General features: G+C 40.3%; 1 protein-coding gene across 1 annotated transcript in view; it reads right to left on the bottom strand.

The window, feature by feature from the left end:
• Window positions 1-20,568, bottom strand: part of LOC115126382 (uncharacterized) — a 106,259-nt gene that overhangs the window by 23,818 nt on the left and 61,873 nt on the right. Inside the window, exons 3-7 of the mRNA XM_065005657.1 lie at window positions 16,518-16,575; window positions 15,870-15,957; window positions 15,371-15,747; window positions 15,047-15,184; window positions 14,795-14,950 (exon numbers count right to left, since the gene is read on the bottom strand). Of these exons, the coding sequence (XP_064861729.1) occupies window positions 14,795-14,950; window positions 15,047-15,184; window positions 15,371-15,747; window positions 15,870-15,957; window positions 16,518-16,575 (817 nt within the window). The remainder of the gene's footprint in view (window positions 1-14,794; window positions 14,951-15,046; window positions 15,185-15,370; window positions 15,748-15,869; window positions 15,958-16,517; window positions 16,576-20,568) is intronic.

Raw genomic sequence — 20,568 nt, 5'->3', positions numbered from 1 at the left:
TCCATTTTTCATTTTCCATTGGTTTTGTCTTGTCTTCCCACACACCTGTTTTCAATCCCATTCATTACCTGTTGTGTATTTAACCCTCTGTTTCCCCCCATGTCTTTGTCAGAGATTGTTTATTGTCAGTGTAGTGTTTTCTGTTGTATAGGTGCGCGACGGATCTTCCTACCCACATTTGTTTATGTTCTTTTCCTGTTTAGTGTTATGGAGCATGTTACTAGGACATTAGTAAAAGACTCCATTTTACACTCCGTTTGACTCTCCTGCGCCTGACTTCCCTGCCACCTATACACATATATCTGACATCTATACTGACACTTAGCTTGTTTGATTGCCTTGCGGAGGGAATAGCTACACTGTTTGTATTCGGTCATGTTTCCGGTCACCTTGCCCTGGTTAAAAGCAGTGGTTCGAGTTTTCAGTTTCGCACGAATGCTGCCATCAATCCACGGGTTTCTGGTTTGGGAATTTTTTAATCGTTGCTGTGGATATAGCATCGCCGATGCACTTTCTAATGAACTCGCTCACCGAATCAGCGTATTCGTCAATGTTGTTGTTGTTGGACGCAATGCGGAACATATCCCAGTCTTGAATCAGATTGGTCGTAACAGCGTTGAACAGACCTGAGCGCGGGATGTATGTATGTATGTATGCATGTAATAACACTTAAGATTACCTGGGTTAACAATGTTAGAAATAATAGATAAAGAAACAAAATACTGCATAGTTTCCTAAGAACGCGAAGCGAGGCGACCATCTCTGTCTGCCTTCTTCCTTCTGTTTCTCTCAGCACTTATCAAAGCTGCAGGTTAAATCTAGACTTGGTTTCTCTATCGTAATCGCTCCTCTTTCACCGCAGCTGCCAAACTAACCCTGATTCAGATGACCATCCTACCCATGCTAGATTACGGAGATGTAATTTATAGATCGGTAGGAAAGGGCGCTCTCGAGCGGCTTGATGTTCTTTACCATCCGGCCATCAGATTGGCCACCAATGCTTCTTATAGGACACATCACTGCACTCTATACTCCTCTGTAAATTGGTTATCTCTGTATACCTGTCGCAAGACCCACTGGATGATGCTTATTTATAAAACCCTCTTAGGCCTCACTACTAAATGTAAATGTAAATGTACCCCCCATCTGAGATACCTACTGCAGCCCTCATCCTCCACATGCAGCACCCATTTTGCCAGTCATATTCTGTTAAAGGTCCCCAAAGCACACAGATCCCTGGGTCGCTCGTCTTTTCAGTTCGCTGCAGCTAGCGAATGGAATGATCCACAAAAAACACTCAAACTGGATAGTTTTATCTCCATCTCTTCATTCAAAGACTCAACCATGGACACTCTTACTGACAGTTGTGGCTGCTTCGCGTGATGTATTGTTGTCTCTACCTTCTTGCCCTTGTCTTGTTATCTGTGCCCAATAATGTTTGTACCATGTGTTGTGCTGCTCCCATGTTGTGTTGCTACCATGTTGTTGTCATGTTGTGTTGCTACCATGCTGTGTTGTCATGTGTTGCTGCCATGCTATGTTGTTGTCTTAGGTCTCTCTTTATGTAGTGTTGTGGTGTCTCTTGTCGTGATATGTGTTTTGTCCTATATTTTTTTTATTTTTTTTATCCCAGCCCTCGTCCCCGCAGGAGGCCTTTTGGCTTTGGTAGGCTGTCATTGTAAATAACAATTTGTTCTTAATTAAATATTCTTAGGGGTCAAATTAACGGGATCGATTTGACAACATCCGGTGAAATGGCAGAGCACAAAATTCAAATTAAATGACTATAAATATTAAAGTTTCATGAAATCACACATGCAATACACCAAATTAATGCTACACTTGTATTCCAGCCAACGTGTCAGATTTCAAAAAGGCTTTACGGCGAAAGCAAACCATGCGATTATCTGAGGATAGCACCCCACCAAAGAAATACATGACATTCATATTTCAACCCGCCGGGCGCGACACAAAACTCAGAAATAACGATATAATTCACGCCTTACCTTTGAAGATCTTCTTTTGTTGGCACTCCAATATGTCCCATAAACATCACAAACAGTCCTTTTGTTCGATAAATTTGTCGTTATATTTCCAAAATGTCCATTTATTTGGCGCGTTTGATCCAGACAAATACCGGTTCCAACTCGCGCAAAGTTACCTGTAAACTTGTTCCAAACATTTCAAACAACTTTCCTAATACAACTTTAGGTATTTTTTTACGTAAATAATCTATCAAATTTAAGACGGGATAAACTGTGTTCAATTACCGGACGAAAACAAAGTGGAGCGTGCTTTCAGGTCGCGCGCCTCTAACAAACAGTACACTTCACCCGACCCTCGTTCTGAACTGCCCTACTTCTTCATTACACAGGAAAAACATCAACCAATTTCTAAAGACTGTTGACATCTAGATAGGAACTGCAAGCAACTGCCTGAATTCTAGATTCTCAGTGAAATCTCATTGAAAAGAAAGTGACCTCAAAAAGAAATATTCCTGGATGGTTTGTCCAAGGGGTTTCGCTTGCCAAATAAGTTATGTTATACTCATAGACATCATTCAAACAGTTTTAGAAACTTTAGAGTGTTTTCCATCCAAATCTACTAATATATGCATACCCTAGCTTCTGGGCCTGAGTAGGAGGCAGTTTACTTTGGGCACGCTTTTCATCCGGATGTGAAAATACTGCTCCCTAGCCTTAAGAAGTTTGAACTGACTAGTTAAATAAAGGTTAAATAAAAATAAATAAATAAAATACTTTACACAGCTCTGTCAATCTACCAAACCTGTGACCAAGCAGATTACAATCACCCTGTTTGTGCTGTGCAAATGCGCGTGAGCACGCAGACACACACACACACACACACACACACACGCACACACAGACAGGCACAAAATGCACACACACACGCACACACAGACAGGCACAAAATGCGCACACACACAGTAAGAGAAAACAGGTAGGACTGCCAAACACACAGGAAAGTTTGATCTTTATCATTGTCCCTCCATTACCCTCTATCAGTGCTGCCCACACTATACACACTATTTCCATCTGGTTACAAAATTATATCAGACACAGGGCACATAATAAGCCTTCTATTCATGTGGACAGGTAAGGTCAGTAGAGCACATGGGGCTGGAAATAGTGATAAAGATCAGGCTCAAATTGCTCCCTACACACTGATCTAAGATCAGTTTCAATGGTTAAGATTAGTATTGAGGTGAGTGTGATCTGATCGTAGACCTGTGTTTAAGGAGGGACTTCAACCCGGAGCGTTACAGATCTACTCTTCCTCTGACATCAAACACTGAGCAGAAGGAATAGTTCCCTCTGGTGGGTAAATGAAGGAACTGACAGGTTAATATTTCTGCCACACAGCATGTACACCGTAAACCCCAAGGCAAATTTAACTCAAAAACTTCTAGTAAAATAAACACACAAGTCAATGAAAAGTCATTATTACTTCTTTACTTCTTTTTTACTTGTCATGCTACAGAGATCCGTCAATTAACAAAATTACATTGATTGGACCAAGGGTGGTGCTGCATCATTCATGTTTACTGTTGCCTTTTTTAACTCTCATTATTATCTATCTATGCCTAATCACCCTTCATGTACATATCAGCAGTTGAAGTCGGAAGTTTACATACACTTAGGTTGTAGTCATTAAAACTCCTTTTTCAACCACTCCACACATTTCTTGTTAACAAACTATAGTTTTGGAAAATCGGTTAGGACATCTACTTTGTGCATGACACAAGTAATTTTTCCAACAATTGTTTACAGACAGATTATTTCACTTATAATTATCTGTATCACAATTCCAGTGAGTCAGAAGTTTACATACACTAAGTTGACTGTGCCTTTGAACAGCTTGGAATATTCCAGAAAATGATGTCATGGCTTTAGAAGCTTCTAATTGACAACATTTGAGTCAATTGGAGGTGTACTGTGGATACATTTCAAGGCCTACTTTCAAACTCAGTGCCATTTTGCTTGACATCATGTGAAAATCAAAAGAAATCAGCCAAGAAATCAGCCAACCTCAGAAATAAAATTGTAGATATCCACAAGTCTGGTTCATCCTTGGGAGCAATTCCCAAATGCCTGAAGGTACCAAATTCACCTGTACAAACAATAGTATGCAAGTATAAACACCATGGGACAATGCAGCCGTCATACCGCTCAGGAAGGAGACGTGTTCTGTGTCCTATATATGAACGTACTTTGGTGCGAAAAGTGCAAATCAATCCCAGAACAACAGCAAAGGACCTTGTGAAGATGCTGGAGGAAACAGCTACAAAAATATCTATATCCAGAATAAAAATCCAGAATGAAACGAGTCCTATATCGACATAACCTGAAAGACCACTCAGCAAGGAAGAAGCTACTGCTCCAAAACCGCCATAAAAAAGCCAGACTACGGTTTGCAACTGTACATGGGGACAAAGATTGTACTTTTTTGAGAATTGCCCTCTGGTCTGATGAACCAAAAATAGAACTGCTTGATCATAATGACCGTTGTTATGTTTGGATGAAAAGGGGGAGGCTTGCAAGCTGAAGAACACCATCCCAACCATGAAGCACGGGTGTAGCAGCATCATGTTGTGGGGGTGCTTTGCTGCAGGAGGGACTGGTGCACTTCACAAAATAGATGGCTTCATGAGGGAGGAAAATGATGTAGATATATTGAAGCAACATCTCAAGACATCAGTCAGGAAGTTAAAGCTTGGTCAAAAAATGAGTCTTCCAAATGGACAATGACTTAAGGCTGACAAAATGGTTAAGGACAACAAGGTCAAGGTATTGGAGTGGCCATCACAAAGCCCTGACCTCAATACTATAGAAGATTTGTGGACAGAACTGAAAAAGCGTGTACGAGCAAGGAGGCCTACAAACCTGACTCAGTTACACCAGCTCTGTCAGGAGGAATGGACCAAAATTCACCCAACTTATTGTGGGAAGATTGTGGAAGGCTACCCGAAACGTTTGACTCAAGTTAAACAATTTAAAGGCAATGGTACCGAATACTAATTGAGTGTTTGTAAACTTCTGACCCACTGTGAATGTGATGAAAGTAATAACAGCTGAAATAAATGACTCTCTCTACTATTATTCTGACATTTCACATTCTTAAAATAAAGTGGTGATCCTAACTGACCTAAGACAAGGAATTAAATGTCAGGAATTGTGAAAAACTGAGTTTAAATGTATTTGGCCAAGGTGTATGTGAACTTCCAACTTCAGCTGTACCTCAAATACCTCATACTCCTTCACGTTGATTTGATACAGGTACTTGTTAGAGGAAAATATAGTTTAGATGATCAATTATGTATACACTAATGATTAGAACCATTTATGCTAATACCATTATGTTATGATTTGAAAAGTATGGGTTTTTAGTTGTACTGTTACTGAAAATGTAAGCAGAAATGAATTGTGTCTGTGTCTCCTGGGAAAGTTTAAGAAGGAGGGATAAGATAGTTTTTCAAACAGATAAGAATGTTTTGGTTGGATTCCATTAGTGGAGAGAAGTATATCCTTTAGACAGGTTGGAATGTAGTTTATGTGGGGAGTGAAACTATCTCCAGGACCGAATACTACGCCATTGTAAGGCTGGGAGAGGGTGTGAAACTGATGACGTCATTTTATGTCTTCTTTCTTTAAAATGTAATGTTCTTTGTATTATGGGTCAGTACTCTCTGGAATTAAACGCTCTTTACCTGGCTTTTAAGACTGGTCTCGATCTACTTCATGCATAATTAATGAACTTACACCTCATTAATGAATAGAAACGAGTGTGAAATTAGTTTTGGCAATTAAAGCATAGAGGAATCTAAAATTCCTCTATCAATTTGGTCCTTCGAAGAGCCGGATCTAAAAAATCCCTCTCTGTGCCTGTAGGTAGTACGCTGGAAAATCGTGCACGGACTCGTTTTGACTCGTTTTACTAAAGACCTGACCTCTGAATTGAGGTTAAAATTGAAACAGGCCTGCGTATTATCACAGAGGACAGAGAGGGTGACTAGATTCAAACGAACAATGCTTATCCCAGTCGGCAGCAGGTAAAGTAGCCTTTATTCTCGAATTTGGGAGGGATTATTTAGGATATTTATTGATTAAAATGTTATGAAGGAGTTGAATTTGATCAATAATAGGTGCTTGAATATTCCGAACAAATAAAATGGGTTTCTACCGGGGGTATTAACCAGGATATCGATAAAATGAAAGCAGGTCCGAAATTGACCTGAGGTAAAGTGCGCTACCAACAAATACACTAGAGCTTAATACGGCCTGGTTTTGCAAGCCAAGGATTATTAAGGAGTGATATAGTACGCATTGGAGAATTAGGACGCTTGTTCCGTACAAATAGGATGGCCAATAATTCAATAAACATACCTAAATAAAGTTTTTACCTAATAGTCTATCTGTATATGGGAAGTAGTCTGACTGTGGAAAGTAGCAGATAGATATGTTTAAAACAGGTGAGGATAAATTAGGCTTGGTGAGAAGGCAGGGTAATTCTAGGCGAACAGAATCAATGAACCTGTACAATGCTGAAAGAAATTAATATCAAAAGATAAGTGATTAGTCTAGAGTAGTGAGATTTGAGACATTTTACGTTGAAAGTGAAATTGGATGTCCGATCAAAAGTCTTCTATAGACGTGGTTCACAGGAGAGGTCAACTTAGTCTAGAGAAGTGAGATTTGAGACATTTAACGTTGAAAGTCCCAGAAGGAATATCCTATGGGGAAAATGTGATGTCCGATCAAAAGTCTTCTATGGACGCGGTTCACAGGATGGAAAATACATACTGATTATTTTTAAATGAACGATGATTACTGTATACGGGTGAGTTATATGTCAGATTGAACAATGTATCCAGCAGAAAGACGGAACAAGTGACCCCATAGATATAAAGATCTTGTAGATTATGGGGAACAACTGAGTTGCTTTTCCGTTGGTCATTTTCAATCAACTCTACAGATTAAGCTATATTTGGGGCGATATTATAGTTCAAAGTCCTATAGGAATAGGGATTACTATATATTACTGCAGTGATCGCTATATACGGGTGAAAACTAATATCAGATTGAACGACGAGTGGACGGAGACTTTTGAGACTCGGTCTATTTGTCTTCGGTCAACTCTACAAATAGGCTGATTTGGAGCGACAATCTTAGTAAAAGTCCTAAAAGAACAGTAATGTATTGTATACGGTGAGACTTAATGTCAGACTTTAGTAGATGAGGATTCCAATAAAAGAGATATGGGCGTTTGAATTTGGGCTATTTTCTGTTGTCTAGATGTCGGAGTAACAAATACAGATAACTGTGAAAATGGGTATATTTGCGGAGAGTCTGTCAATTCCATTGTACTGGTAGGGGAGTGGTGAGCGCGGCAGTCGGTTCCCGTTTAACTAAAATTGATTTTAGATCGTAATCGACCTACTTGCATGTTTTGCCTGAAAAATACGGTCGCCAGTGTTTGCAAAAGATATAACGGAACGGATATTATGGGTTCTAGATAGAATTGATAAAAGAAGTCATTAAAAATAATGGCGAGGCAATTTCAATGTAAAACGCTATTTCGCCCAAAATTATCTGGTGGAATAATGTATTGAGATGAGAGTCGTAATTAAATAGATGTATCATAGAAGAGAGTTACCTAAAGTTAAATGGAGGGGATACCGGAGAGATACAATACAATTCCAGCCTGCCTGGACGTTACGGCTAATTATGAATCAATTGACATGAGAAGTTTAACACAAAAACATGGTACGTTTAATGTTAGGGTATAGTAAATTGAGAAATTCGGTTGAGTTTACTCTGATGATTAGAATTTAAAACTGAACTCAATCTGAATAGGGAATATATATTTTGCAAAGGCGGACAGATTTGTGTCTACAGCCAAGCAAAGGAATTGCTAGACACTCAATGGGGCTATATAGTGCAAACCTTTGGACTATAAATTAGGTAAGAATAGTTTAATCGTAAGAAGTTGTGATTGTTTTTCTGATTATTGATTTTTGGTTAAGGTAACACCAGTGAATTTGAACAAAAAGTAACGTATTCTAAAAATGATCTGATTTCCGTTCTCGTTGCGGGGAACAAATGAAAAGTCTTATCTTAAAGGGACAGTGCACGGTAATCACAGTGGTTTGAGTGTATGACAGTGGGAAAAAATATTGTGGGACGACAATTCGAAGAGAGAAAAATAAGTTACAGGATACATCAAGAGATTTAAAACGAACGACGCGAAGGGATCATAAGAATTATTGGGTGTCGTTGTAGGAGTAAATGTTTGGGTTAAGGGGATTTCCCTGTTCCCAGAGACAAGGCATTTTTAAGGCGAGCACTCGCTAATGCTGGTCTGAGTTGTAATTAGACAAGTGAATAACGTATTGGGAATAGAGTTGTAATTAAAATACTAAGTCAAAGACGAGACAGGTATTTAGAGCAAAATGGATTCTAAATGATAACAAAGAGACAATTATGATTTATGCCCATCGAAAAGCTTTTATAAAATTGGCGAATTTAGAGATGTTGGTTGGGGTGGTAAATTATAATTCAGGATTTGAACAGATGTGAAAAATTAGGTTTGGTTAATCGAACAAGAATTATTTACAATTCATTTGAAGTCGCTACGAATTGGCAGATTGAGCGCTTGATGATGACGTCACTAGCGAGACACTTTTTGTCACCAGGGGCTGGTGATAAGGGAGCAAAAGGTATGGCTGTTAGTGTGTGCATCGGGGTTTCGAGTAACCTTTCAGAAGTTGAGATAAAAGTGTTTTGTTTATTTGTTTATTGGTTATAGTCAATTTTAGGGTTTGATTTAACTTAGTTGAACAGTGTGTTCTGGCGGGTTTAGGTAGAACTCTTTGTTCCGGAACGGATGAGAGTTAACCAAAATAAGCAAATTAAAGGAGCCATGAGAGAAATGCTAATGCATATTTATTAAATATCGGGGATTAAATTACAGATTCCTTACACTGTGAAATATACGACATTTGCGGCAGAGAGAAAAAGTAATGCATTGGATAATAATGTTATCGGGTTAATTGTATCTAAAGGTAGCATGGTCATTTAAGTAAACATATCCGTAGACGATGTTTAAAACTTATGATTAATGATTTGAGTCAAAGGGGAATTATCATTAGGTTTTAGTTATAGTTCACTTATTGAGTTTCTGATTCGAGGTAGCATTAGTGAATGATAGTTAGGGATGTGGTGTCACTTTTAGAGGCCTCCTGGGATTATAATTTTGGGGGAGAGAGCAGCTTTAAACGACCAAATTGAAAAAGGTCTGCAAATTATATATATATAAAACAACTGTTAGAACGATTTGTTTTAGTGCAAGGAGATTTTAAAGAGGCATGCTCACATATGGAACCTTATGAGATGTTTTTTTTATGGGTTTGAATTATACAGGTGACTATTTCTATTGTAAGGATAAAAGGGATCTTTATGTCTAATATGGTATGACCTTTTGACCTTATCATGACTGGCTTCTGAGGTCTGATCAGCCCCAGGGGAGAGTCATTTGTATAATGAATGGGGTCATATTGAGTTACTAGTGTTAAGGTAAATTCATTAGAAATGAAGCAGTTTTGGTTGAGGGTTTAGAATTACTGTTTGAACCGCAAATGAGAAAGTGGTTCAGGATTCTGTCTTATAACATTAGCTGTGAGGTTTTTTTGAATGGGCTATTAGGAAGTTTGTATTGTAACAGAGAGAAAGTCATGTTCATCATTGAGAATAAATAGGGGAAGATAACATATTTTGAGCCAACAGGGCAGGGAAGAAATTGAGGTATTTTTATTTGATTTTAACACCCGTGTACAGGAGTGTCAAAAGACGGGGGACATTACCTGTGTAATGGGGGAGGGTGTCCGTATGGGGATTACATGATAACCAACTTGGGACAGTTCTGGGACTGGAGAAGAGGATATCCTTATGGCATAGGGAATCCCACAAAGGTGGATAGGTTTTCCATGATATGGGGGGAAACCTGGGAGTACTGTTGAACTTTGCAAAGGTGATGAAATCCTACTAACCATCAAAACTATTAAGCTCTCTGATGCAGGCACTTACACCCCCGGACTACAAAGGACCGGGACAGACACGGTGGGTGTGTTTTCTATTAAGGTACTGCCAAAACCGGAGGTCTCAGACGGACCAGGGCCGGACACACTCCTCTATCACCCCTGGACCGAACCTGCGAACACTATGCTAAAAATCCCATTCAGAATAGACTTGCTTATGGGGTAGAGGAGTCTGACTGTCCAACCTGGTTGGGAGACTGGTTTGGTAAGTATACTGGTATGGTGGTTACTGGATTTCTGACCCTAATTCTTGTATTATTTGTTATTGATGTGATGTGCTGCTTGCATCATACCGTGTTTTAAGAAGTCTGTTACAGATGTGGTGAAGGCTTCAGGCATGATGCCTTTGCTTGATGCTCCAGTTGGAGAGGCTGAGGTGAAGCATGCTTTGAGGGGAGGATAAGACTGACTGAGGATGACCCATGTATGTTTGTTCTCCCTGTCGTGAAGGGTGGCATGGTGCCCACCTGGTGCTGGATAAGAATAGCTGAGAGGACCAGATGGGTTATAAGAATGCTTTGTTCTGCTTTACTCTGTTTTACAGGACCAAAGTTTCATTCCACACTTTGCAACACATTAAATCCATGTTATTGTCAGATAGAATACTGAGGGTCCCCAAGGAGAGGGCTTGTTAGTGTAGGAAGGATTTTTAATATGGTTAGCATTTATTAGATTATAAGTTTTTAAATAGTATCATATTTAACAGGAATATAGGACATCTATGAGGAGTTAGGATTATTGTTAGGATTAAGATAGATTGATTAAGGAATTTGGAGAAAAGCCGCTCATAGATATGTTTTTTTTTTCTAAAAGAGGGTCCATGGGTTTGGATGGAGCCAAATAGTAAGGGACATGTAGTTCAAATTTGGAAAACATGAGAAACATACAGAGGAGCCCTCCCCCGCACTGCAGAGACCTTGAAGGTTGGAGAACAGAGAAGCTATAGAAGGGGGGCCAGGACGAGCAAAGATAACATAGTGGGTAGATAAATTACTGAGTGGAGACAAAAGTGAGAATTGGACATGTGGAAAATGAAAGGGACACTCCTAAATGGAATTTCAGACCTAAGGATAATTCACTAAATCTTATCTAAGTCATTGTATAAGAATAAGACAAGGTTGTTACCTGGGCAGAGCCAGGTAACAAAAGGGGGATGGGTAAATAGTGTTCTAGAATAGGATGTGACCTACGGGATAATTAACTAATAAAAACAAATTTTTGTTAATTGGTTTGACGAATAAGAAACTGTTTTATTAACCAAACCTGTATGGTCAAAAGTTTTATGCCCAGCAGGAGAACTACAGAGGGAGGTGGCACACGAGATTCAACCAGGAGACTGGATCTGGATCCAATCACAAAAGAAAAAAAAAACTGGAAGCAGCCTTGGTGGGAGGGACCATTCCAAGTACTACTGGTGACTGCCTTCGCTGTGAGATTAGCCGAAAGAGCTACCTGGGTACATATCACACATTGTAGGAGGGTAAGTCACACTAGCACTGTCGGACGTTCACAGGAGTAGGAGAGGAACCGTGACCCATATGGAACGGGGGTCAAACTCCTTCTGAAGATTCCCTATACCCGACCTTTCCCCAGCTGTGAGCGTTCATAGAAGTGAAGTGATGACTTGGCCTCTGGCTGTTGATATGTTCTCGGGGAGAGGGTGGGGCTTCACGTGCGCACTGACCGTCCTGAGCTGTTTTATTGTGGGGGCCATATTCCTGATTCACCATGATCCCCCGGAAAGTGCCAAAGAGGATAATTTGACTCATGTGCTAGATGAGGGAAATGGGATGTTACCTAAGATTCTCAGAAGGTCACTGAAACAAAATAGTAAGGAAGTGAGGGTGGAATTGGGCAAGGATCTCTCAGTAGAATTTTGTGTAGATCAATTGGGGTCATTCACCCCTTGGCAGTCTAGAACCATGGGACTCTATGGGAAGTATTTGTGTAAATCACCATATTGATCGTGGACAGATCATAGCTCACACTGAAAGGGATGGCTACGTAAACCCATACACTCAATTTGGGACCAGGTGGAGTATAGTAAGGGTTGGCGTTTTGGACTGTGTTCCTGAACAGAGGAAGTATTGTATAAAGGTACGAATAGTTCAGACCAAAGACCTCAAAGAAGTTATAGAAGTGGAGACTGGGTTTGGGGAGTCCAACTTATGGTTGGAATGGATTCAATACGGCCAGATCAGTGGCTAAAGAAGAATGTTATGTCTGTGCGAACGCTAAACCCCCAGTTAACAACTATCCCTTTTCCACTGAACGGAATTAATTCCCCTAAGGGAATGGCATGTATGGTAAAGCTGTTCATGAAAGCAGGAATGCCAAATATTTATATCCCCAGGAACCAAGTTGGTACAGAGAATATGACCACTGACGAGACCATGTCTGAATTGACAGGCTGGTTGAACTCTGGGGACTTCAATAAAATAAAATGGGCCAGTGTCGACATCTGGTGGTTGTGCGGGGGAATGAGTTTGTGCGGTATTGCCGACTGATTGGACTGGACTATGTGCTTTAGTACATTTAGGAATGCCTTTTACACTCATACAACATCAAGACATGAAGTTAGCCAAAACGAGAGAGAAGAGATGCTCCATCTAGGTCTTTTGGCGGAAGAGTATATATTGATAACATTGGGGTTCCACGAGGTGTGCCGGATGAGTTCAAGGCAAGAAATCAGATACTAGCACGATTAGAGTCAAGTATTTTTTGGTGGTCTACTCTCAATAAGAATGTAGACTGGATTCATTATATTTATTATAATCAACAGCGCTTTATCAATTATTCCAGAGATGCGATTAAAGGGTTGGCAGAACAGACTGAAGCAACCAGCCTGATGGCTTGGCGGAATAGAATTGCATTGGATATGTTATTGGCTGAAAAGGGAGGAGTATGTGTGATCTTCGGGAACATGTGTTGTACTTTCATCCCGAATGACACAGCTCCGGACGGATCTGTGACCAAAGCCTTAGCTGGTTTGACCACCCTGGCTCACGAGTTGGCAGAAAACTCTGGGGTGGATCCTTCCCTGACTAATTGGTTTGATAGTACATTTGGAAAATGGAAAAGTGTTGTAATCACGGTGTTTTGGGCTGTATCTACCTGTATGACTGTTTTAATTTTATGCGGCTGTTGTCTAATTCCCTGTGTGCGAGGCCTTGTTTCCAGGACTCTGAAAAGATCAATGACACTACAGATGGTGCGTTATGGGCCGATTCCAGGTTCTGACCCATGTAGGACTGAAGGCATGTCTACAGAGGAAGTGGACAAATCTGGATCTGTCTGGATCTGTCATTGTGGGGAATTTATGTTTGATGAGAATAGTGTTGAGATGAAGGGGAATTAGATTGTAATTTGTTTCAATGATTAAACTATTTTTTAATGAAGATTGTAAAAAGAGAAAAAGAAAAAATCCTAAAAGAGGAGTTATGATTCTGATGTAGGTTTAAAAACAGTTGGAGTTAAGGTTGGATTTGATTGATGAAATGTGAAGAGTTGGATAAACATTTATAATTGATTTGTTGATTATGTGTCTATTCATATGATAATCTGATAAACCTCTATAAAAAGGTTAGTTAAGTTCGTTTTTACTTTCATTTTTTATGATTAAATAAAACTAGATGTAGAATTGAATGTATAATATTTGATCAAAGGGAGGATTGTTAGAGGAAAATATAGTTTAGATGATCAATTATGTATACACTAATGATTAGAACCATTTATGCTAATACCATTATGTTATGATTTGAAAAGTATGGGTTTTTAGTTGTACTGTTACTGAAAATGTAAGCAGAAATGAATTGTGTCTGTGTCTCCTGGGAAAGTTTAAGAAGGAGGGATAAGATAGTTTTTCAAACAGATAAGAATGTTTTGGTTGGATTCCATTAGTGGAGAGAAGTATATCCTTTAGACAGGTTGGAATGTAGTTTATGTGGGGAGTGAAACTATCTCCAGGACCGAATACTACGCCATTGTAAGGCTGGGAGAGGGTGTGAAACTGATGACGTCATTTTATGTCTTCTTTCTTTAAAATGTAATGTTCTTTGTATTATGGGTCAGTACTCTCTGGAATTAAACGCTCTTTACCTGGCTTTTAAGACTGGTCTCGATCTACTTCATGCATAATTAATGAACTTACACCTCATTAATGAATAGAAACGAGTGTGAAATTAGTTTTGGCAATTAAAGCATAGAGGAATCTAAAATTCCTCTATCAGTACTCCCTGTACCTGTAGTATTGTGCCCCACAATAAAATACACAAGGAAGGGACTGTGGATCTGTCTTCGTTTGTATGCTCTTCACATGCAATATCTCAGACAGCACTAGCCCAATTTTGACGAAAACTTGGGGTGAATGCCATAGAGATCCGGCATTTACAAAATGATATTGATTGGTCCAAGGCTTGTAGTATTTAACTGAAATGTGTTAGTCACGTAATAATATCATGATATCTCAATTGGCGCTGCATCATTCACGGGGGGGCGACATGTTTACGGTTGCCCTGTTTAGTTGAGTCGGTACCACATAAACCTTAATAATAATAATAATGAAATTTCATTGACTTTGAGTTCAACTAACTAGAAGTATTTGAGTACAGTGTGGGGTTAGCAGTGAAGAATTACATCAATCCGTAGTCTCTGTCCATGAGTGGCCTACAGGGGGCGTACCTTAGGGAAGACGTGCAGCTGGAATGGACCCAGCTGTTTCTGTAGAAACTCCTGGCTGCGGGGCAGTGGAGGGGGCGGGGCAGAGGGTGACTCTCCCACACTTGATTGGCCATCTGACTCTGCATTCCCGTTCTCCTTCTTGGTTGCCTCGTCCACCTTATTAATCAATTGTATTTCATTAGAGTACGAATTCAAACAGTATAATGCTGTTCCATGACTCCATTGGAAGGCAGTTGTAAAAACACTGTTTACCTTCTTGACCTTCCGTATGGAGGCGTACTCTGCCGTTACGGGGTCCTGGGGGGCCAGGGAGGGCAGGGCCGATCCGTTAGCACCGTTGGGCCCCTTCCCTCCTCTGCTGCTCCCATTAACAGCTCCTCTGGCATTTCCCTGAGGGATACAGACACACAAACACGCAGTTGGAAGGTACTTGTCCTTCCATTGGGCCAACAAAAGAAAAGCAGAATAACAAAATGAACAACTAACATTTTTACGGGGCGGCGGACACATTATAAAGTCAATGATGACGCGATGTCAACACTTCTATTGCATTGCTTTCATAGCATAAATACGCACATTCCCATTCCTGTTTCTGTTCCCATTGAGGACATCGTCAGTGCGGGTCCCGTTGGGGCTCTGTGAGGTCCTCGGTGTTGCTGGGGTGTTGGCTGATGTGGGTGGGGGAGCTGGGGGCACCGTGTCATCCTCTCTAACCCCTACACTCTCGTACAGCCCATTGTCAAAGCAGCGGACGGGTGAGTTCCGGATCCCCACCTCAGTGTAGGTGTGGTCTCTGACCCCCTCTTCTCCTCCCCTCTGGATGTCTCCCTCCCCCTCGGGGCTGGTGGGGATCTGGGGGAGCTGTCGCACAAGCGGGGGGCGAAGGTCAGAGGTGGAGCGATGGCTGTGGAGGAGGAGAAGGTCCATACTGGCAGGACGGTTCTTAGCCCCACCTTGAGAGAGAGAGGAGGGAGACTTTTATTATCAGGTCATTGTTACATGGTTTCCATTTCACCAATGTACCGTTTGTTTTCTAGTTGTTGGCAGTCTATTGGTTGTTGGTATTGTTACTCACTGTTGCCGTTGCGGGGCAAGCGGTTGATCTCATGCAGCCTAGTGTCAGATTTACTGATGGAGCTGTTCTTGGGCTGATGGAGAGCACCCTATACAGAGAGCATATATACTGCTCAGTCTGATGTACAGTCACTGGGTGGTGCTGAACTCTTAGGAAAAAGGCTTCCAAAAGGGTTCTTCGGCTGACCCCATAGGAGATCCCTGTTTGTTTCCCGGGTAGAACCCTTTTTGGTTCCAGGTAGAACCCTTCAAATCAAATTGTATTGGTCACATACACATGTTTAGCAGATGTTATTGCGGGTGTAGCGAAATGCTTGTAAGGGCCTCTATAGAAAGGGTTCTACATGGAACCAAAAAGGGTTCTTCAAGGGTTCTCCTACGGGGACAGCCAAAGAACCCTTTTAGGGTTTAGATAGCACCTTTTTCTGTAAGAGTGTCGATATGTTTGACATTTCTGCTGCTATAAATGAGGGGATAATATAGTAGATTCATGCCCAGGCGGTGGAAGACTTGTGTAAGGTAGTACTAGGCAATTTATTGGGTGGGCCGAAAACAAATGACGGTAAAGGGATGGTGGATGGGGTGCCATGGATGATATACAACATAAAGAATAAAAGATGTAAAGAAGGGGCTAATATAAATAACTCACCAGGTCTACTGAGGAGCCCTTCTCTCCATTGGCCGGAGGATGCTTGGTCTTGTTTTTCCTGAGGACACATGAAGGAGCAGTTATTATTAACTCTGTCGCTGTTGAGTTTCACTCAAGAGAGAAGTAAATATTCCTCCATGGTTGCTAACATTTCCACACGTCACTAGGGGCCCCTTGGGAACGTTGTATCCATGGGGGACTGTTGATAGGGCGAGCCGTGTGATGCAGGTGTGCTGAAGAGAGCAGTAGGTGACTATAGGTGAAACAGATCTCAATACTCATATGTGGCTTCCTCTCCTCATCTACTGCTCTAGACCTGCACCGACCTGATCTCAATACTCATATGTGGCTTTCTCTCCTCATCTACTGCTCTAGACCTGCACCGATCTGATCTCAATACTCATGTGTGGCTTCCTCTCCTCATCTACTGCTCTAGACCTGCACCGATCTGATCTCAATACTCATGTGTGGCGTTCTCTCCTCATCTACTGCTCTAGACCTGCACCGATCTGATCTCAATACTCATATGTGGCTTCCTCTCCTCATCTACTGCTCTTCACCTGCACTGATCTGATAACAATACTCATATGTGTCTTCCTCTCCTCATCTACTGCTCTTCATCTGCACCGATCTGATCTCAATACTCATGTGTGGCTTCCTCTCCTCATCTACTGCTCTAGACCTGCACCGATCTGATCTCAATACTCATGTGTGGCGTTCTCTCCTCATCTACTGCTCTAGACCTGCACCGATCTGATCTCAATACTCATATGTGGCTTCCTCTCCTCATCTACTGCTCTTCACCTGCACTGATCTGATCTCAATACTCATATGTGTCTTCCTCTCCTCATCTACTGCTCTTCATCTGCACCGATCTGATCTCAATACTCATGTGTGGCTTCCTCTCCTCATCTCCTGCTCTAGACCTGCACCGATCGGATCTACATAGACAATGAAAGTAGATTCCCGGAGGCCATCCATACATGTTGCTTTCACCTAGCCTGTGTTTTTCAGTTCAGTGAAGATAAAGGAGAAGAGATGCATCTGTGCACCTACACACGCACAGAGGCCACTTAGTACCATTGAGATGCTCCAGGGACTATGTCTCTCTCTCCAGCCCAAGACACAGCTCTCTATGCACCTCTCGGCTCTGTCTGCCCCTGGGGAGCCATGAGCAGGTGTCTAAGCATCCACATCCCACAGGACTGTCACATCATAGCAACACACTGGAGGCAGGAATTCAGCACCAGAAAAATTCATGGCTTACCAAACTAAAGAGAAGCCTTTTATTCATACATTTTGTGGCAACATCAATGTATTTGTTCTTTATTGGTTCCATTTACAGATGCCTTTACATGAAGCTTTACTTTAAGTTACAGTACATCTCTGGTTAAGGAGGATTACATGAAGCTTTACTTTAAGTTACAGTACATCTCTATGTCTGGTTAAAGAGGATTACATGAAGCTTTACTTTAAGTTACAGTACATCTCTGGTTAAAGAATATTACATGAAGCTTTACTTTAAGTTACATTACATCTCTATGTCTGGTTAAAGAGAATTACATGAAGCTTTACTTTAAGTTACAGTACATCTCTATGTCTGGTTAAAGAGGATTACATGAAGCTTTACTTTAAGTTACAGTACATCTCTGGTTAAAGAGGATTATATGAAGCTTTACTTTAAGTTACAGTACATCTCTATGTCTGGTTAAAGAGGATTACATGAAGCTTTACTTTAAGTTACAGTACATCTCTGGTTAAAGAGGATTACATGAAGCTTTACTTTAAGTTACAGTACATCTCTATGTCTGGTTAAAGAGGATTTACATGAAGCTTTACTTTAAGTTACAGTACATCTCTGGTTAAAGAGGATTACATGAAGCTTTACTTTAAGTTACAGTACATCTCTATGTCTGGTTAAAGAGGATTACATGAAGCTTTACTTTAAGTTACAGTACATCTCTGGTTAAAGAGGATTATATGAAGCTTTACTTTAAGTTTACAGTACATCTCTATGTCTGGTTAAAGAGGATTACATGAAGCTTTACTTTAAGTTACAGTACATCTCTGGTTAAAGAGGATTACATGAAGCTTTACTTTAAGCTACAGTACATCTCTGGTTAAAGAGGATTACATGAAGCTTTACTTTAAGTTACAGTACATCTCTGGTTAAAGAGGATTACATGAAGCTTTACTTTAAGTTACAGTACATCTCTGGTTAAAGAGGATTACATGAAGCTTTACTTTAAGTTACAGTACATCTCTGGTTAAAGAGGATTACATGAAGCTTTACTTTAAGTTACAGTACATCTCTGGTTAAAGAGGATTACATGAAGCTTTACTTTAAGATACAGTACATCTCTATGTCTGGTTAAAGAGGATTACATGAAGCTTTACTTTAAGATACAGTACATCTCTGGTTAAAGAGGATTACATGAAGCTTTACTTTAAGATACAGTACATCTCTATCTCTGGTTAAAGAGGATTACATGAAGCTTTACTTTAAGATACAGTACATCTCTATGTCTGGTTAAATAGGATTACATGAAGCTTTACTTTAAGTTACATTACATCTCTGTCTGGTTAAAGAGGATTACATGAAGCTTTACTTTAAGTTACAGTACATCTCTATGTCTGGTTAAAGAGGATTACATGAAGCTTTACTTTAAGATACAGTACATCTCTATGTCTGGTTAAAGAGGATTACATGAAGCTTTACTTTAAGCTACAGTACATCTCTGGTTAAAGAGGATTACATGAAGCTTTACTTTAAGATACAGTACATCTCTGGTTAAAGAGGATTACATGAAGCTTTACTTTAAGATACAGTACATCTCTGGTTAAAGAGGATTACATGAAGCTTTACTTTAAGTTACAGTACATCTCTATGTCTGGTTAAAGAGGATTACATGAAGCTTTACTGTTAGTTACAGTACATCTCTATGTCTATTTGAAGAGGATACCAAATGCAACGAAGCCACTGAGGGTTGAGTCTGATTGGTCCCTGACGGTTCCGTAAGAACCAGAGCATACTGTGTTCTATTGCTTTTGTCTACTGAGAATCCTGATCTATAAGCTAGTTACTCTAAAAAATGCAGGGTAAATAAATGACTGAAAACACATTGGTTTGTTTTAGGCCAGCAGCATACCACCCTGCATCCCACTGCTGGCTTTCCTCTGAAGCTAAGCAGAGTTGGTTCTGGATGGGAGACCAGATGCTGCTGGAAGTGGTGTTGGAAGTTTCCTATGGTCTAAAAAAATATCCCAATAACCCAGGGCAGTGATTGGGGACATTGCCCTGTGTAGGCTGTCATCTTTTGGATGAGACATTAAACAGATGTTTACCCTGGCATCCTGGCTAAATCCCACTCTGCTGTAAATGATAATGTGTTGTCAGTAAACTTACCTAGTTAAATAATTGTTTATTTTTTGTACCCAGCCAGTTGGGTCACTTAGTTGGATTGTTTTCTTTGAATACTGAAGGCGTGGCTTGGTCGGGTGTGGGTTTCAGATATACCATAGTTTGAACAGTAGAGAGAGAGAGAGGGACAGTGAGAGATAGAGAGATAGGGACATAGAGAGAGAGAGAGAGAGATAGAGAAAGAAAGAGAAAGAGAGAGACAGAGAGAGAAAGAGAAAGAGAGAGACAGAGAGAGAAAGAGAGAGAGAGAAGAGAGAGAAAGAGAGAGAGACAGAGAGAGACAGAGAGAGAGACAGAGACAGAGAGAGAAAAGAGCTTGGCTAAACTCACAAAGAATTGGGTGAAATACCACAGTGTGACATCAGAGCAGCAAGACTTGTTGCTGTGATGTGTGTGACATCAAATCTCAGCAACAAGAAAAGGGCAATCAGTGAAGAAAAAACACCATTGAAAATATAACCCATATTTATGTTTATTTATTTTCCCTTTTGTACTTGAACTATTTGCACATAATATGACATTTGAAATGTCTTTATTCTTTTGGAACTTTTGTGAGTGTAATGTTTACGCTTAATTTTTTAAATTATTTATTTCACTTTTGTTTATTATCTATTCATATTATTATCTATT

The sequence above is a fragment of the Oncorhynchus nerka genome, linkage group LG20 (genome assembly GCF_034236695.1).
Source record: "Oncorhynchus nerka isolate Pitt River linkage group LG20, Oner_Uvic_2.0, whole genome shotgun sequence".
NCBI lineage: Eukaryota > Metazoa > Chordata > Actinopteri > Salmoniformes > Salmonidae > Oncorhynchus > Oncorhynchus nerka.
This window is presented reverse-complemented; position numbering and strand designations above follow the sequence as displayed.